The sequence below is a fragment of the Zerene cesonia genome, chromosome 5 (assembly GCF_012273895.1).
Source record: "Zerene cesonia ecotype Mississippi chromosome 5, Zerene_cesonia_1.1, whole genome shotgun sequence".
Taxonomy (NCBI): domain Eukaryota; kingdom Metazoa; phylum Arthropoda; class Insecta; order Lepidoptera; family Pieridae; genus Zerene; species Zerene cesonia.
The window spans coordinates 40272-55487 of NC_052106.1; the positions used below are offsets into that span (position 1 = coordinate 40272).

The window sequence follows — 15216 nt, forward strand, 5'->3', positions numbered from 1 at the left end:
TGAAGAATACATATTTAATAAATTTATTAATTTAAATCTCTTAGCGTCAAACTTATCAACATGGAACTGTGTTGGTTAACCAATAAACGAATAAATCAAGAAATAATTGAATGCGCATATTATATGACAAATGATGTCTCCTTTTAAAAAAAATTGTGATCATATAGAAATTAATTAAAAATTGCCTTATTTCGTAGAATTCATGAAACTAAACACTAAGGTTACATACTAATAATTACATATAATAATCTGAGATTGAGGGTTATTAAATTTGTCACTCCGCCAGCCCTCGTAATAGTATGGGCGGGTTTCGATACCAAACTGTTTTGAGAACGTGTCCTTAATTAAAATATTAAATGAAAGACAAATGTATTATAAAATGTTTTATTAAACAATTCGCTACAGTTCAATAAAAGTTCGCTTACAGAAACTGCAAAACACGTTTGGAAATTACGACTAGGACATCAATAAATATCGACTTCTATGAATTTGGTATAATGACAGTGCTACGTTTTAGTGTACGGTGCTTAGAGTAGCTATTTTACTTGATTTGATAGAATACAATAGACATACAACTTGATCGTTTAGTTCGTTGTAAAAATAGATAAAAGACTTAAGCCGCAAAATGATTACAATTAATCAAGATTGAAACACATACAAAGTCATAGTTTTATGTCGTTCAAATACAGATGAATAATTTGAGTTAAAAATAAATGCATGCATTTACTTGCTTTGAAAGAGTGATAAAAAAATAATTAATTTTTTTTGCGATATCTAGGTAGGCAATAGGCCCGTTAAAATTATTTTTATTCATACTTTAACTTAGCAATCCGAATTGAAAAAACCAAATTGAAATGCATTTTAGTTCAGATTCATAAAACACTAGACATCGAGTATATTATGTATGGCGTCACTATGTTCATCGTTTGGAGGATGCGATGATGTCGCGTGCTGGCGAGAGGCGCTTCTAGTCTTTTTCATTTAAAGGGGTTCATCTATATACATATATCTACAATTGAATGAAAAAAAAAAAACTCGTCATAGAAATACACAGAATACAGTTTATTTGATCATAATGTAAATTACACATTATGTTTCGTATTGCAGCATTTATAAATATTCCACGTAGCGCGGGTACCTACACTATAACACATATTGTGCAGGACTATAAATCATCTTTAAGATTCAAATTGAAGCTACCTCAATACATTCTAAATCCGAAATACATATATACATATAGCTTTACCTAATAGTTAGAGAATTCATAATACGTCACGACGCAGGTTTAGGAAAGGAAGGAATGGATCGTCTCATAATTGAATTTTGGGGACATGAGGCTTGTAAATTTTCAGAGTATAAAATTAATAAACCGAAGCGAGCACAACACACAGCTACGGGAAGGCACAATCGAGAAGCACAAAGTATTGTCTAATTAATTTTAATGCATAATAATAATTGTACGTTGCACATATATACATATATAAATACATATACATTATCCTGTACATGTTTACTAAATCAAAACTAAAAGTATTCGAAAACACGAATCATTCGTTGCTTGATTTGGGTTATTTCTGCTCTACAGAAAATAACAGCGAGTGCAAGAAAAATCAATTAATTCTATTCATATATTTATTCCAGATACATCGCTACGTAACTTGTTCTAATAAATGCATTAATAACATGAGCATTGAGCACACAGGGGAAGTAGAAGGTACAAATATACAAGTTTCTCTTATAATAAAATAGACTCAAGCTTAAAGGACAGGCAGTCATAGTAACGAAGAGGTAGGTGGGAGGCGGGAAAATACGTTTTGTCACTAATATACTAAAAAAATTACTAAATAGTAATGTGCGGTGGAATTAAGAGACTCTTATGTAACTTTCTCTTCCAGCCAAGTTATATGTCGGTGCTAGCTCCACCATGATCCAGAACGAATTCGTATAAAGACTTATCACATTGATTTCCCTCGACATCGCTACATCTCTCGGGAGTAACTTCTCCACTGACTTACCCTCAGTTGAGTAATTCTTACTTCTAAACACTAAGGCCGGTTCACACGGGCTTAGTGCTTGTCACACCACTGAGCTCCAATATTGTCAAGTGAGAAGGAACCGCTTACACGTAGGAGCTAGTGGATGGAAATAGTGACCAGCCATTCGAAATGGATGACAAAAGCATGATTGAATCGAAATAACAAAAGAAGCACTAACAAGCACTAAGCACTGAGTACGAAGCCCGTGTGAATCGACTACTTGCTTTAATTGTTGATGCATATTATGACTGAACTATGATTATATCGAAGAGAACAATCTAATAATAATACGTTATGCATATAATATGATTCAGCACTATATGACCTTAATTAATATAAGTATCAAAACAGTATCAATATAATGGAGAGAAACAGGTAAGGTCTGGAAACTCGCACAAGACTTTGTCACAGTGAAGCTTGTATGTTTACAAATACGTTAGCATTTATCGACAAAACTACCTTGAGTTTTTGATTTCATACACATTTAAAGTTCCGATAAAATATATCGAGTCCCGCTAGCGGTGACGTGTGCGCGTGTGACGTCACGGCGCGACGCGGCGGCGCGAGCTGTGACGTCACACTCTCACATCAACTGCGAATTCCCGCCGCGCGATTATTTATAACAACTAATTGTTTCTCTTCTTAATATTTTTAGATCATCTCCAAGGTAATATCTGCACCTGTGTTTAGACGCTTCGTTTACTCGATACAACACATGCGTATTTAGAACGTAATATTTAAAAGTTAAAAGACAAAATTAAAAGACAAACATAAAAAAAATAAATTGAGATTCGTTTATTTGTATATAACTAGTGGAATGTTTAACAATAAAAGCGTCGTGTACAGCCTCTACGTCACGTCGCCGCTATCACTATGTACACTCGCGCGGCGCCCCGGGCCCGCTCGCCCGGTGGACTCTCACTACTACTACCATTGAATTTACAGAAATCACTGAAAGAAGTTTTATAGCGAAAACCTTAAAAATAAAATATGTAATCACAAACATATCAATCTGACTATATCGCATATCATAGTTCATTTTAATCATGAAGAACGTCATTGGAAGGATACTAGAGAACGGGTGTTCAATATAAAGTCCCGCCGTCTATCGCTCCCCGCAGCGAGCCGCAGCGAGCCGCAGCGGCGCGGGCCAGCAGCTGGAGCCCGGCCGCTCAGTACTGGTCGCCGCACGCGGACGACTCGTCGCCGTCGGAGTCGCTGTCGCTGGCGTCGGCGCGCGCGGCAACTGCGGCGTGCGCGGCGTGTGCGGCGTGTGCGGCGTGAGCGGCGTGCGCGGCGTGTGCGGCGTGTGCGGCGTGCGCGGCGGGCGGCGCGGCGGCGGGCGAGCGCGCGCGCTCGGGCGAGGCGCTGCCGGCGCGCGCGCCGCCCGCCGGCTCGTCCGCCTCGCAGCACGCGCCCTCCTCCACCTGCGCCGCGAACTGCGCGTTATACTATATAGTGTACATGAACGAGAGCCTTCAAAGTTTTTTTTTTATTTTTTTTTTATGACACAGTTGGCAATGGAGCTGGTGGGACGCCTGATGGAAAGCGTTACCACCGCCCATAAGGTCCATTGCAAACCTTACACCTCTACAAATGGATTGTCGACTTTAAATAAGGAAGGGATTAAGAAAGTATTGGCGAGAGGAATAAAGGAAAGGACTGGGAAGGGTAAGGGAAAGGATATATATAAATTGATCCATTTATTGAGCTTTTAAGTCTTTTTATGCGAGTAAAATTATCCTTAGAAATGTCTGCTACAGACAGTTATTTCATAAAACTTAATCTATACAAGAATATGTATAAATAGACAATGTGCGTGGGCGCGTACCGCGTGGCGGTGCGGCGGCAGCGCGGCGCGGTGGCTCTCGGGCAGCAGGTGCGCGGCGGGCGCGTGGCGGCGCAGCAGCAGCACGCACGGCGCGTCGATGGTGGAGCACGAGGCCGACAGCCGCTCGCCCACCAGCCCCACGCACAGCACGCCGCGCCCCGCGCCGCGCCCGGCGCCCGCGCCCCCGCCGGCGCCCCCGCCCGCGCCCCCGCCCGCGCCCCCGCGCGCCTGCACGTAGTGCTGGTGGAACTCGAGCGTCTGCGAGGCGCGACGGTGGCGGCGGCACGCGTTGCCCACGCGCCACCAGCGGTACAGGGCGCCGCGCCCCGCGCCCGCGCCGCCCGCACCCCCCGCGCCCCCCGCCCCGCCGGCCCCGCCCACACTTTCGTACACGTTCTCATCCATCTGGAAACATTTTATTAGTAATTAGTTATATATACTTTGACAATTATCAAGATAAAACAACAAAATGGCGGCACTCACAAAGCGGTTGCGGCAGCGGTGCGCGGGCGGGTCGGCGTACACGTGATCGTTGGCGTAGTGCGCCTCGTCTGCGTCGGGCGCGGGGTGCGGGGGGTGCGCGGGGGCGGGGCGGGGCGCGCGCGGGGGCGCGGCCGCGGGTCAGAGGGCGCGCTCCACCACGGCCACGCCCGCGTACGAGCGGCCCAGCGACATGGCGCTCGGCAGCGTCGTCCACTGGTCCGTCGTGGGGTCGAACACCTGCGGCGGCGACGTTGCCATTTGAAATTATACTAAATCATTTAAAGAAACAAATATTGCTAGGGTGTTGTCTTTATTAGTTAATAAAGTATAAATATTTCTTAACAACATTCTTCTTTCACATTATTATCATTTTGCCTACATGAATGGAGATCATGCTTACATGCATGGTAATGAAACAACTTTGCTGTAAAACCAGTATGTAAAAAAAATGAGAAATATAAGTTTTTGTGTAATCAACCTGAAGTATTGGAATTACCCATAAAAGCAGATGAGAAGGGATTTAATATTTATTTTGTATTTTTAATGTAACTATTGGAAACTTCGACGTCTAAATCGTGATCCATCCATCGCGAGTCCCACAAACGCACCTCGACGGTGGCGAGGTTGGCGGCGCCGTCGTCCCCGCCCACCACGTAGAGGCGGCCCAGGTGCGCGGCCACGGCGGCGTTGCGGCGCGCCGCGGCCATGGGCGGCGCGGGCGCCCAGCCGTCCGCGGGCCGGAAGCGCTCGGCCGAGCGGCGCACGGCGGGCCCGTCGTGGCCGCCCAGCGCGTACAGCGCGCCGCCGGCCACGCCCACGCCCGCGCCCGAGCGCCGCGCGCCCATCTCCGCCACCGGCTCCCACGCGCCCGCCGCCGGGTCGTACCTGCGTCGCCATACACGCCATACACGCCATACACGCCATCCATCCACGCAAAAAAACAGCAAGGATATATGGACCCACTTTTGGTTTCCGATTGAAACATTCGGTCACTAAAGAGGTAAAAATAAAATATTTTTTAACAAAAGTTGAACCGACTTTAAAATCGCTCCCGGCGAAACTGTAGCGGTATATAGGGTATGGTAGGATACAACGAGTTAAGAGTTCGACGGGAGTACTCCATAGTGCTATATTTTATAAAGTTATTGCGAGGAGCTGCGCATAATCCGGGAGTGCTACAATTTCTCGACTTGTGCGCACCAAACCAGTACGTTGAGAAGCGCCACAAGCCTCCGTTGCTCTCCGTGCCTGTAGCTCGAACTAATTTGTTTGCGAAGTCCTCTCTCGTACGAGCGATACGCACTCTCAACGAGCTCCACGGGAAAGTGGATGTTTTTACATGTCCGTTGGGTGATTAGCAAGAATTTCGAAAACATTATTAGTGATTAAGTTAGTTATGTTATTAAATAGTTTGTTAGTTGGTAATTTTTTTCTAGTATTAGTTTGTACATAATTGATGTTTTTAATAAATAAATAAATAGTTGCCCGCTCAATCTACGCGAAGACGGGCCCGGCGAGACCAGGGAGCGAGAGACGGAGAGGAGGGACGCACCTCTCGACGGAGTTGAGGCACTGGCGCGAGGCGCCGTCGTAGCCGCCCACGGCGTACAGCTTGCCGTCCAGCACGGCCACGCCCACGGACGAGCGGCGCGTGCTCATGGGCGCCAGCGGCCGCCACACGCCCTCGCGCGTGTCCAGCGCCTCGGCCGAGCTCAGCCCCGTGGCGCCGTCGAACCCGCCCACCTGCACCACCACTCATATATCTTTCCAGTGCCAGGTTACATTCAAATTAATACTGTCAGTAGTAACATTACTGTAATTATTTTATTTTACTTGTTGGTGTAGGTGCGTATGTTCATCTGTTTCATCAACTTTTAAACTACTCATCATAAAGCAACAAATGATGTATCATTAGAAGCGTCTCGATTGTCCGCCGTTTGTAGCCTACGCAACGTCACACTCAATCGAATATCGCGCCCTGTATAGTTTACGTAGTCAGGTTTAAGTTTTTAAACTTTTACTTGTTGCATTTTCTATTTGAAGTGAATCATAATTTTATTAGAATAATATTTATATCGTAACTGCGTAAAAAACATGTTCATCGGCGTTTAGGGTAATTTGGATACTCACCGCGTAGATGACGTGGCCGATGACGGCGACGCCGAGCGTGGAGCGGCGCGCCGACAGCGGCGGGCCCGGGCTCCAGGCGTCGGCGGCCACGTCGTACACGTCGACGCTGCGCACGCGCAGGGTGCCGTTGAAGCCGCCCACCGCGTACAGGCGCGCGCCCACGGCCGCCAGCCCCGCGCGGCAGCGGCGCGACGGCAGCTCGGCGGCGGCGCGCCAGCGGCCCGCGCCCAGCTCCAGCGCCTCCACGTCGCGCACGGCCTTGGGCGCCTGGCCGCCCACCACCAGCAGCGCGGCGGGCGCGCGCGGCGGCTGGCGCGGGCGCGCGCGCGCGCAGCCCAGCGCCGCGGCCGCGCGCCGCTCGGGCCGCAGCAGGTGGTACGACAGCGCCTCGATCACCAGGTCCTTGACGCGCAGCTCGGCGCTGGCCAGCGGCTCGGCGGCGGCGCGCGCCACCAGCACGTCCTGCGGCAGCAGCGGCAGCCGCACGTGCTCCAGCAGCGCGCCCAGCCGCGCGCGCCGCCTCTGCGGTGCGGGTGGACACATTGATAAAAACTCAAATAAAATATACATACCCACATGGGGTGAGCTAACGAGCGACGCACACACGCACCTCAGGATCGTGTTGCATCCAGCGCACTACGGCATCCAGAATCACCTCTTCGTTTGGCACCTGGAAATGTTTATAAAGATTGTATATATAACATATGTAGAAACGTAAACTCCTACTTCGTTAGCGGGCTACTAGCGGAGGTTTAAACCAAATAAAGGTATCAGCAAATTATAAGCACTACTACTATAGCAACATTTTTAAATAAGTATATTTGGTTTTTTATTTTTTTTTATAAAAAAAACTTTATGGTGATCAAAGACAATAGGAACCGACCGTGATCTGATCACTAGCGAGCAGCTGCGCGAGCGTGTCGGCGTCCAGCGCGAGGAACTCCTCCGTTTCCAGCACCTGGAATGTTCAGCACGCGTGGTTTAGTTCGTTTCAGTCGTTTATCCTATCATTATCAATCTGAAAAAGATAAGGTACACAATATATTGTCGTAGTACATGTAGCGGTGTGTGTGTGTGTGTGTGCGGGGTGTGGGGCGTGGGGCGGGGCGGGGCGCGTGCGGTCACCTCGACGAAGTGCTTGTGCACGAAGGTGGCGGCGCAGTGCGCGAGGTCGGCGCAGGCGTGCAGGTCGGCGAAGGCGCGGATGCCGAGCGCGTTGTCGGGCGACAGCGCGGCGGCGAGGAAGGCGCAGCTGGCCGCGCGCGCGCCCGCCACCTGCAGCAGCGACGCGCCCGACAGCACGCTCTGCGCCAACGTTGCGGTTATCGCGGCACAATTCAAAAGAATACTTCAATAATAATAATAATAATAATTTCATTTATTCGAGCAACTATCAAGACTCATTTTGTTAGTAACAATATGCTTAAAAAAACTATGTTAGTAAATTGAATTAAAAATTATCCTATTCTATTCTATACCATTGATGCGAATAATTTGCAACTTTTTTCAAATCAATAACTAGCTACATTCTCGTATTTATTAAGTAACTAATTGTTGCTCGCGTGTTGCTCGCTTTTAGTTTAAATGTGGCAAAACGCTTAATCGAAAAGTTTTATTTTATACTTTTGCATGAACCGCATTGAACTCAGATTTTCAAGCAATGCTTAAAGTGAATTTCCATGTAACATAACTTCAAAACGGACAGACAGGCAGAGGAAGAAATGATCTGGATCTTTACTTATTATATGTATAGATAAAATACCTGTACATTTAATTTTTAGTTTTATAGCATTGAAATGCTTCTTTTTATAAATGAGAATTTTTTTGGGGTGCCCCTTAGGCACATGAAACCGAAAGTCTAGGAGAAATTCGATTACTGTGGCGGGATCACGGGTGGCCGTGAGGCTAGGCGTTGCTACGGTTAGGTAAGAAACGCGGGTTCGAATCCCGCCCCGTGATCGAATTTTTTCTATCTTTCAAAAAAATTCCTACCTGTACATTGTCTTCAGTGATGACGAGCGAGTCCGGGTTGTACACATACTCTATGATTGCTTCCAGAGCACTCGGCTCAACGTTCTGCAAAAATATCGTGTAAATGTAATGTTCTTAACGAACCCTGGGTGAAATATGAATTAGACATCAACAATATGGCCGCTTAACTCACTTTTAAATTGATTCAATACTTTAATTATAATGAGACAACTCAAGAGACAAAAAATCATATCAAATTTTCTCGCTATATGGACCTGCTCGTTTAATATACATAACAAAATAGCCAGCCTTGTGAATAGCTAATAAAACATATAGCTCCTTGTGATGCAGCTATCGGGACGCAGTTGGGTGAGTGCGCGGGGCGCGGGGGCGCGGGGGCGCGGGGCGCGGGGGCGCGGGGGCGCGGGCGCACCTGTATGGTGACGGTGGGGCGCGTGCGCTCGGTGAACTGCGTGAACATGGCGCGGAAGTAGGGCGAGCACGCGGCCAGCACCGCGCGGTGCGCCCACACGCCCTCGCTCACGCGCGACGTGCCGTCGATCTGCGCCTGCGGGCGTCGCACTACTGTATCGGCAACCGTTAATGCGTACACTCGAAATAATCCTAAACATCCATATCATTACTTTTATTTATAAAACTTTACATTTCACATGCTATTTCTTTTTGGTTTCATTAACATAAAGAGAAATATCCCAATAGGAGATGCAACTAATTTTTTCAACCGACTTCAAAAAGCAGGAAATTCTTAATTATTTTTTGTTATTGCATTAGAACATTTGACTAGGTGAACTGATTATGTTTCTATTTTCTTCTTATTTGAAAGCTGGTGCCCACTTTTGGGTCCTATACAAATTCTGATGGTATATGTCGATGGTCTGAAATGTAATAAATTAAAGGCGCTTTAAGATTTCGTTAAACACAATTATTACTTATTATCTCCTGTACATCGATAAAATCCCCATTACCTGCAGTCTCACGTCACACAGCAGCGCGTCCCTGCGCAGGCGCGCCAGCGCGTCCAGCAGTTGCGTGGCGTGCTGCGCGCCCGCCTCCTGCTCGCCCGACTCGCGCCGCTGAGACGACTCGTCCAACGATGACTGCGATGGACAACGGTCCATCATGCTGAAAGGGTAACATTCACAAATTATTAAGGTTATAAATGTAAAAAAAACATGACAATATTTTTTTTACACACACAAAAAAAAAAATCATATGAAAGTGTTTATGTTGAAATTCACAATGTTGCAGTTGCCATGTGATGTGAGAATTGAGCACCTTGCCACAGATGAGAAAGAAGCACACTGCCACATATGATGGGAATGAAAAAATGAACAACATAATTCAGACAAGTGGAGCTGATTTACATTTTGTTGTGTGTAAATATTAATTTGGGTGTGGTAAAGCATCCAGTGCTCTTCTATCTCTATGATTGCATGCCACTGAGCATAAATAAACAAACAAATCACACCTGTACCTCCCTCTGTCTCCATCTCCCTCAGCCGCACTGTGCTCACCGCCTCCACTGGAAATTATTAATTTTTTATTATTATACATAACTAGCTGCTTGCTCTGGCTTCGCCTGTGATACATATATTATAGCTTATGTCACTCAGGGAAATTGCAGTTTCCAATGATGAAAGAATTTTTGAAATTGGCATTCCAGTTTAGATATACTCAATTGTACAAGTACATTTTGATAAAATTTCTTGAATTTGAGTATTGTTCAGCATTAGCTGCCTACCACTCACTGATTCCTTTCTTCATTATTTGTTGTCTCATCTATTGGGCAAATTAGATCGTGTCCATGTGTGTGTGTGTGTGTTTTGTTTGTGTGCCGCCTACAAGTGACCTTTGTATGATGCACTAATGACAATTTTTTTTGTCTTTTAGTTGCCCAATATCCTCCTATTCATCTATAAGGGTGGCCTAAAAACAGCTAGCAGCAAAACTTCATTATAGACAGATAGATAGCTTAGATGTTTATTAAAAGAACACATAAAATACATAAGAATTCAAAATAAAAACAATTAAATAAAGGAAAATTAACATACAGAGGAAAAAACAGGACAGAGACAAATGTGTACTATGTTCTTAAAGAGTCTTGGCTCAGAATAAATGTCAGAGTCAATGGGATCCTGACGCTGATATTCTGCCAAAACAACTTGAAGGCAGAAGAATATGATACTAAAAATAATTAAATAAATACCATTACAATTGAATGAGAAAAAATAATATCAAATACATGGATTTAAGTGTAGTGTAGATCAAATAAATAATAATAATAATAAATGATAGCTTTAAGAACTAATGTAGTGCGAGGTAGGTGGCTCAAAGTTAATGTGTCTACGACAGAGTCAAACCTGCAGACATTGAGGAAAGACTTTATTAAATTATCATATAGATTTTTGAATATTAAGAAGGTGGAAGGATTATCATATAACTATTTAACACTATACACACAGTAAAATTTTCAATTGTAAGATCATCCATTCATATAGATAGATGAAACTTTTTTAAAATGATGATAAGTAAAAAACTATTATTGAAAGAGCTAATAATATAAGGATTTTAAATAATGAAAAAGTGTCAATGTATTGATTGAATCTGATAGGTCCCACCCCTTTGTCAATAGTAAAGGAAATAGTTTGTAATAATGTAATAATTATTAAAATAAATGGACAATGGAGCGAAACTTACCCCGCTTGTTCTTGTTCTGGGGCTGCATTGTCGCCTTCCATCGTGGTTTAAGTGTTGCAAAACAATCGCCCACCACTCACTAGATCTCAGTCCACGACCACTTTTTACAATTCTAGTCCGATTTCTCTCATAGCAGTAATTGCAAAATCTTTTCAGCTGCTACAATATTGTTAAACAGTATCATTGTGTTTATATCGATGCATATAATGCGAAAAAAAACTATTCGAGCAAAATCCAATACATTCCACTAACAGACAACTTTCTGACACTGACAGTTGTGATGTTTCTGTCAATTTACTGTTGTCAACTGCGAGTATGATTCATTTTACGTATTTTTAATGTTAACACGATAACATTCTATTAAGACTTCGTTTGTGTAATATGTAAAATGTTTGTTTGTTTTTTTTTTAAATGTTCTAATATTTTTCCCTACGCATTGCGTATGCTAGTCTGGAAGAGATCGCTACTTTTATTGTATGTTCTTTCTGTGTTTCTTTATCTTGTGTGTGCAATAAAATATTAAATAAATAAATATACTGTTTTTGACTTACATACATATAAATTTAAGACCTATTTTCATCGATACAGACAAAATTAATAAAAATGTATAATATATTATCGACAACTACACTATTTTAAACAAAAATTATAAATGTCGCATCGCTAATGATAGTAATAAGTATATACAATAAGGGATAGTCATAATAGAAACAAATATAGTTATTAGTTTTCAGAGAGAGAGAGAATTGTATTACATGCTCATAATAATATGTATTATACATAATTTTTGTCATGTCTATAATATGTAAATGGCAGGTATGTATAGAAATTACTACATTATTAAGAAAAAATTGTTAATTGATGATCGTAAAGTTTGCTAATCTCATAATTCTTCAATTTGCATCCCAAGTCACTATTTTACGACAGTTAAACTTGCAAGTTACATTATAGTCTAACGTGACATATCCAAATGAAGCATAGCAGCAAGTTGAAAGTTAATCGAGGAGAGGGCCGGACATGCAAATTTGATGAGCAAGGGGAGATTGATTGCTTTTTGATGAGATTTGTTGCGTCGCCGCTCAACACTCGCCGTTACCACCCGTTACAGCGAGCGATCAGCTGATTGCTCACAAAACGTCGTGTAGGTTTTACACAGAGAATAATTCTTATTTATTTCCTAAATTAAATTATTGATATATAGCAATATTCTGTTTGACAGACATCTGGTAACTTATATAAATAGAAGCTGTGCAGTGTTCTGCTTAAAGATATTGTAATGCTGAAAGAGGATAGTATTAAGGCGCAGCAATCAGTTTAAGTCTCTAGTCAAATTAATTTTAATTAGGAATAAAAGTGGGTGAAACATCAAGACGTTAAGTATCAGATAATTAATTAAAACAAAAGAAATCAGCTCTTAGTCTTAAAAAAGAGAGGTGGATATTAAGGAATTTTTATTGTACGATAGTTCGTATCTCATCCACTATACAATTTTGGGTTGCATGACTAAAATTATTCGTTCGTCTTGTATGATGTTTCTCAATAATTAGACTCCTACATGGTAGCTCTTTAGCCAATCCTTTTTTTACGTTTTTGCTCTAAAACTCTCCGAAGTAGTAATTATTCAAAAGCGCTTACAAGTAACAAGCACGGAAATAAAAGACTTAATAGCAAAGTACCCTAAAAGCTGTGTGAAAGTTGCACCCTTTGGCAACGTGCACCTCTCGTGTCAAGGGCGCTGAGTGCACGGGAGCGAGGTGATGAGGCGGTTAGCAACAGCCACCCTCCGCCGCGCCCCCGCTCCTCGTGCCCCGCGGCCCGCACGGTACACCCACACCCCGCCGAAGCGAAAGGGATGCAACTCGAACAAAGGAATATTGCTGCCCCGTGTTAACGCTCACTGTTTTAATAGCAAGGGCCGTGCATCTGCTATACATTGCTAGATGCATGAGTGCGGCGCGGGGCGGGGGTGCGCCAGGGAGCAGGGAGCGGGACATTGCCATCGATTTAAAACAGCTGTGCGCTGAAACCGATTGTTGCATTTGCAAAAGCCGGTTCCTAATCTTGAGAAACACGTCAATATTAATCACGTTAAAATTTCCCGAAACGTTATCGTTCTATAATAAGAACATATGTTTAGTTAAAAACAATTTTTTGTTGGTAAATGCAGAGTTTGATAAAAGAGACAAAGAGGGGGCGTGTCGTTGCCACGTGAGGATAGACAGAGACAGGATGCGCGGCGGAGGGCCCCGGCCGGCGTGAATGGTTGCGGCGCAGCGGTGTCAGGCGTCAGCTGATTTTGACTGTTGCTAGGTGGAGCCGGCCGGGCGGGGGAAGGGGCTCCATTATAAACTCGGCTGGAAGTTTCGAGGCTTATGAATATGTATGAAGCTATAATTTTTGACGCCGCCCGGGGACACAAGTGCTCCGTAGAGCCGGCTTATGCACGAAATGCATTTTACATTTTGCGGCCATCCAAATCCGCATAAAATACCTTAATAAACCTTTAATTGAATGCCTACGTGGAATTTGTGACGTTTCTTTAAAAAATATTATTAAAAATACTGTGATTTGAAATCTGATATAAAATAATATTGCCTTGGCGAAAGGCCCTTATCATTTTGCTTTAACAAGATTTATTCAAAACTAGCTGCGCCCCGCGGTTTCACCCGCGTAAGTCCGTATCCCGTAGGAATATCGGCATAAAAGTTGCCTATATTTTATTCCAGTTGTCCAGCTGTCTACGTACCAAATTTCATTGCAATCGGTTCAGCAGTTTTTGCGTGAAAGAGCAACAAACGCACACACATCCTTACAAACTTTCGCATTTATAATATTAGTAGGAAGTAGGATTAAAGTTTAGTAGGATAGGATAGGACCTCTTAGCTTAGAATTTTATTGAATTTGAACATTTAAATTGAATCAGAAGTTTTCTGGGATTACGTGTCTCGAGAGACAGTCATGAGTCCTGCCGTAGTCCGTAATACGTTGTCCGTAGTTCAGTAACAAGAAATTATTAGTAAACGTGTAGATATAATTAGACATTCGAAGAGTTACCTACCTATGAATTTACCAAATTATCGACAACAAAGTACCGAACAATACCGCCGGTACTGGGACAAGTTATTAAAAATGACTGGATAGTTGTATGCTTCGCCTACTCATTACAATTTATCACAGTACGATTAAATAATAACTTCATATTATGCTGTGTGTTATTCAAATTGCAACCATTAATTGCTTCGTGAAACTAATTCATTTAATGTTAAATGACGGGGATTTAAATGAAACAAGTTCTGTTTCTGATAGGGATAGTAATGCCGACATGAAGAGCACGGTAGGGTGCGAGTGCTCTCCGACCAGCCAACTGTTTATTATGTTATCTGGAGGATCCTTGTGTTTAGGACACGTATAGCTTTCACGGATTTTCCATTTATCCATGTATAAAAATAATGAGAAGCCAATTATGTTATTGCCAATTATAATGTTATTTTTATTATGATTTAGTTTGCCATAAATAACAAATTATTTTCGTTTTATACTAGATATATACTATCCCATAATCTGTAAATTTTTACAGCGCTTTACTGAGAAACTATGCCACTTGTAGGTTTGGTCTTTGTTATAGTAAATTCTATTCATGTCTACACTCCAGATGTATTTATCAATCGTGGAAATATCGTTTCGTTTCTATTTTTAAAATGTTTCAATTTGTAACTAGTTTATATTATTTAATTCAAAAGTTATTTAGAAATACCTTATATGCATTAACATAATGTATATAATGTATAAGACACGTATAAATTTCGACATCTTAAAATAAAAATGGATAATTTTGGTAGGAAACTTCGCGAATCAACGAACAAACCACCTTAAGCTAGTCTAGGCTACAGGTAATTAAAAATTAATCGTCAAATGTGATGCTAAGCGAGCTACAACTCGAGATCGGCGCGACCAATTCGGCAATAATTTTACTTAAGGAAGAAAGGTTCTTATGGAGAGAAAAAAGGTGCCGTGAGTGAAGCCGGGGCCGTCCGCTAGCAATGATAT

General features: G+C 43.0%; 2 protein-coding genes across 3 annotated transcripts; both read right to left on the reverse strand.

Annotated features, from left to right (window-relative positions):
• Positions 1-3208: 3208 nt before the first annotated feature.
• Positions 3209-4272, reverse strand: LOC119840144 (glycine-rich protein 1-like). Its single transcript, XM_038366657.1, has 2 exons — positions 3868-4272; positions 3209-3463 (listed from the first exon to the last, which is right to left on the reverse strand). The coding sequence occupies exons 1-2, from the start codon at positions 4270-4272 to the stop codon at positions 3209-3211; spliced, it is 660 nt and encodes a 219-aa protein (XP_038222585.1).
• Positions 4273-4422: 150 nt separating this feature from the next.
• On the reverse strand, positions 4423-11688 carry LOC119840220 (ring canal kelch homolog). 2 transcript variants are annotated; one of them, XM_038366733.1, is made up of 12 exons: positions 11170-11688; positions 9947-9994; positions 9438-9594; positions 8885-9019; positions 8473-8556; positions 7606-7785; positions 7364-7438; positions 7091-7150; positions 6481-7002; positions 5903-6093; positions 4959-5235; positions 4423-4587 (listed from the first exon to the last, which is right to left on the reverse strand). In XM_038366733.1, exons 1-12 carry the CDS (start codon positions 11208-11210, stop codon positions 4489-4491), a joined length of 1869 nt encoding a protein of 622 aa, XP_038222661.1. In that variant the 5' UTR covers positions 11211-11688; the 3' UTR covers positions 4423-4488. The 2 variants fall into 2 exon arrangements, with proteins under 2 accessions (XP_038222661.1, XP_038222660.1); XM_038366732.1 differs by having other exon boundaries at positions 4425-4587; positions 9941-9994.
• Between the last annotated feature and the right edge of the window lie 3528 nt (positions 11689-15216).

Excerpts from the sequence above, each read along its gene's own strand:
- LOC119840144 (XM_038366657.1), bottom strand. The coding sequence starts at position 4,272 with ATGGATGAGAACGTGTACGAAAGTGTGGGCGGGGCCGGCGGGGCGGGG. Across the intron at positions 3,464-3,867 it reads TGCCGCCGCACCGCCACGCG|GTGGAGGAGGGCGCGTGCTG; the intron begins GTACGCGCCCAC and ends TTCGCGGCGCAG.
- LOC119840220 (XM_038366732.1), bottom strand. The coding sequence starts at position 11,210 with ATGGAAGGCGACAATGCAGCCCCAGAACAAGAACAAGCGGG. Across the intron at positions 9,595-9,940 it reads GGAGACAGAGGGAGGTACAG|CATGATGGACCGTTGTCCAT; the intron begins GTGTGATTTGTT and ends TTACCCTTTCAG. Across the intron at positions 7,786-8,472 it reads TCACTGAAGACAATGTACAG|AGCGTGCTGTCGGGCGCGTC; the intron begins GTAGGAATTTTT and ends ACGTTGGCGCAG.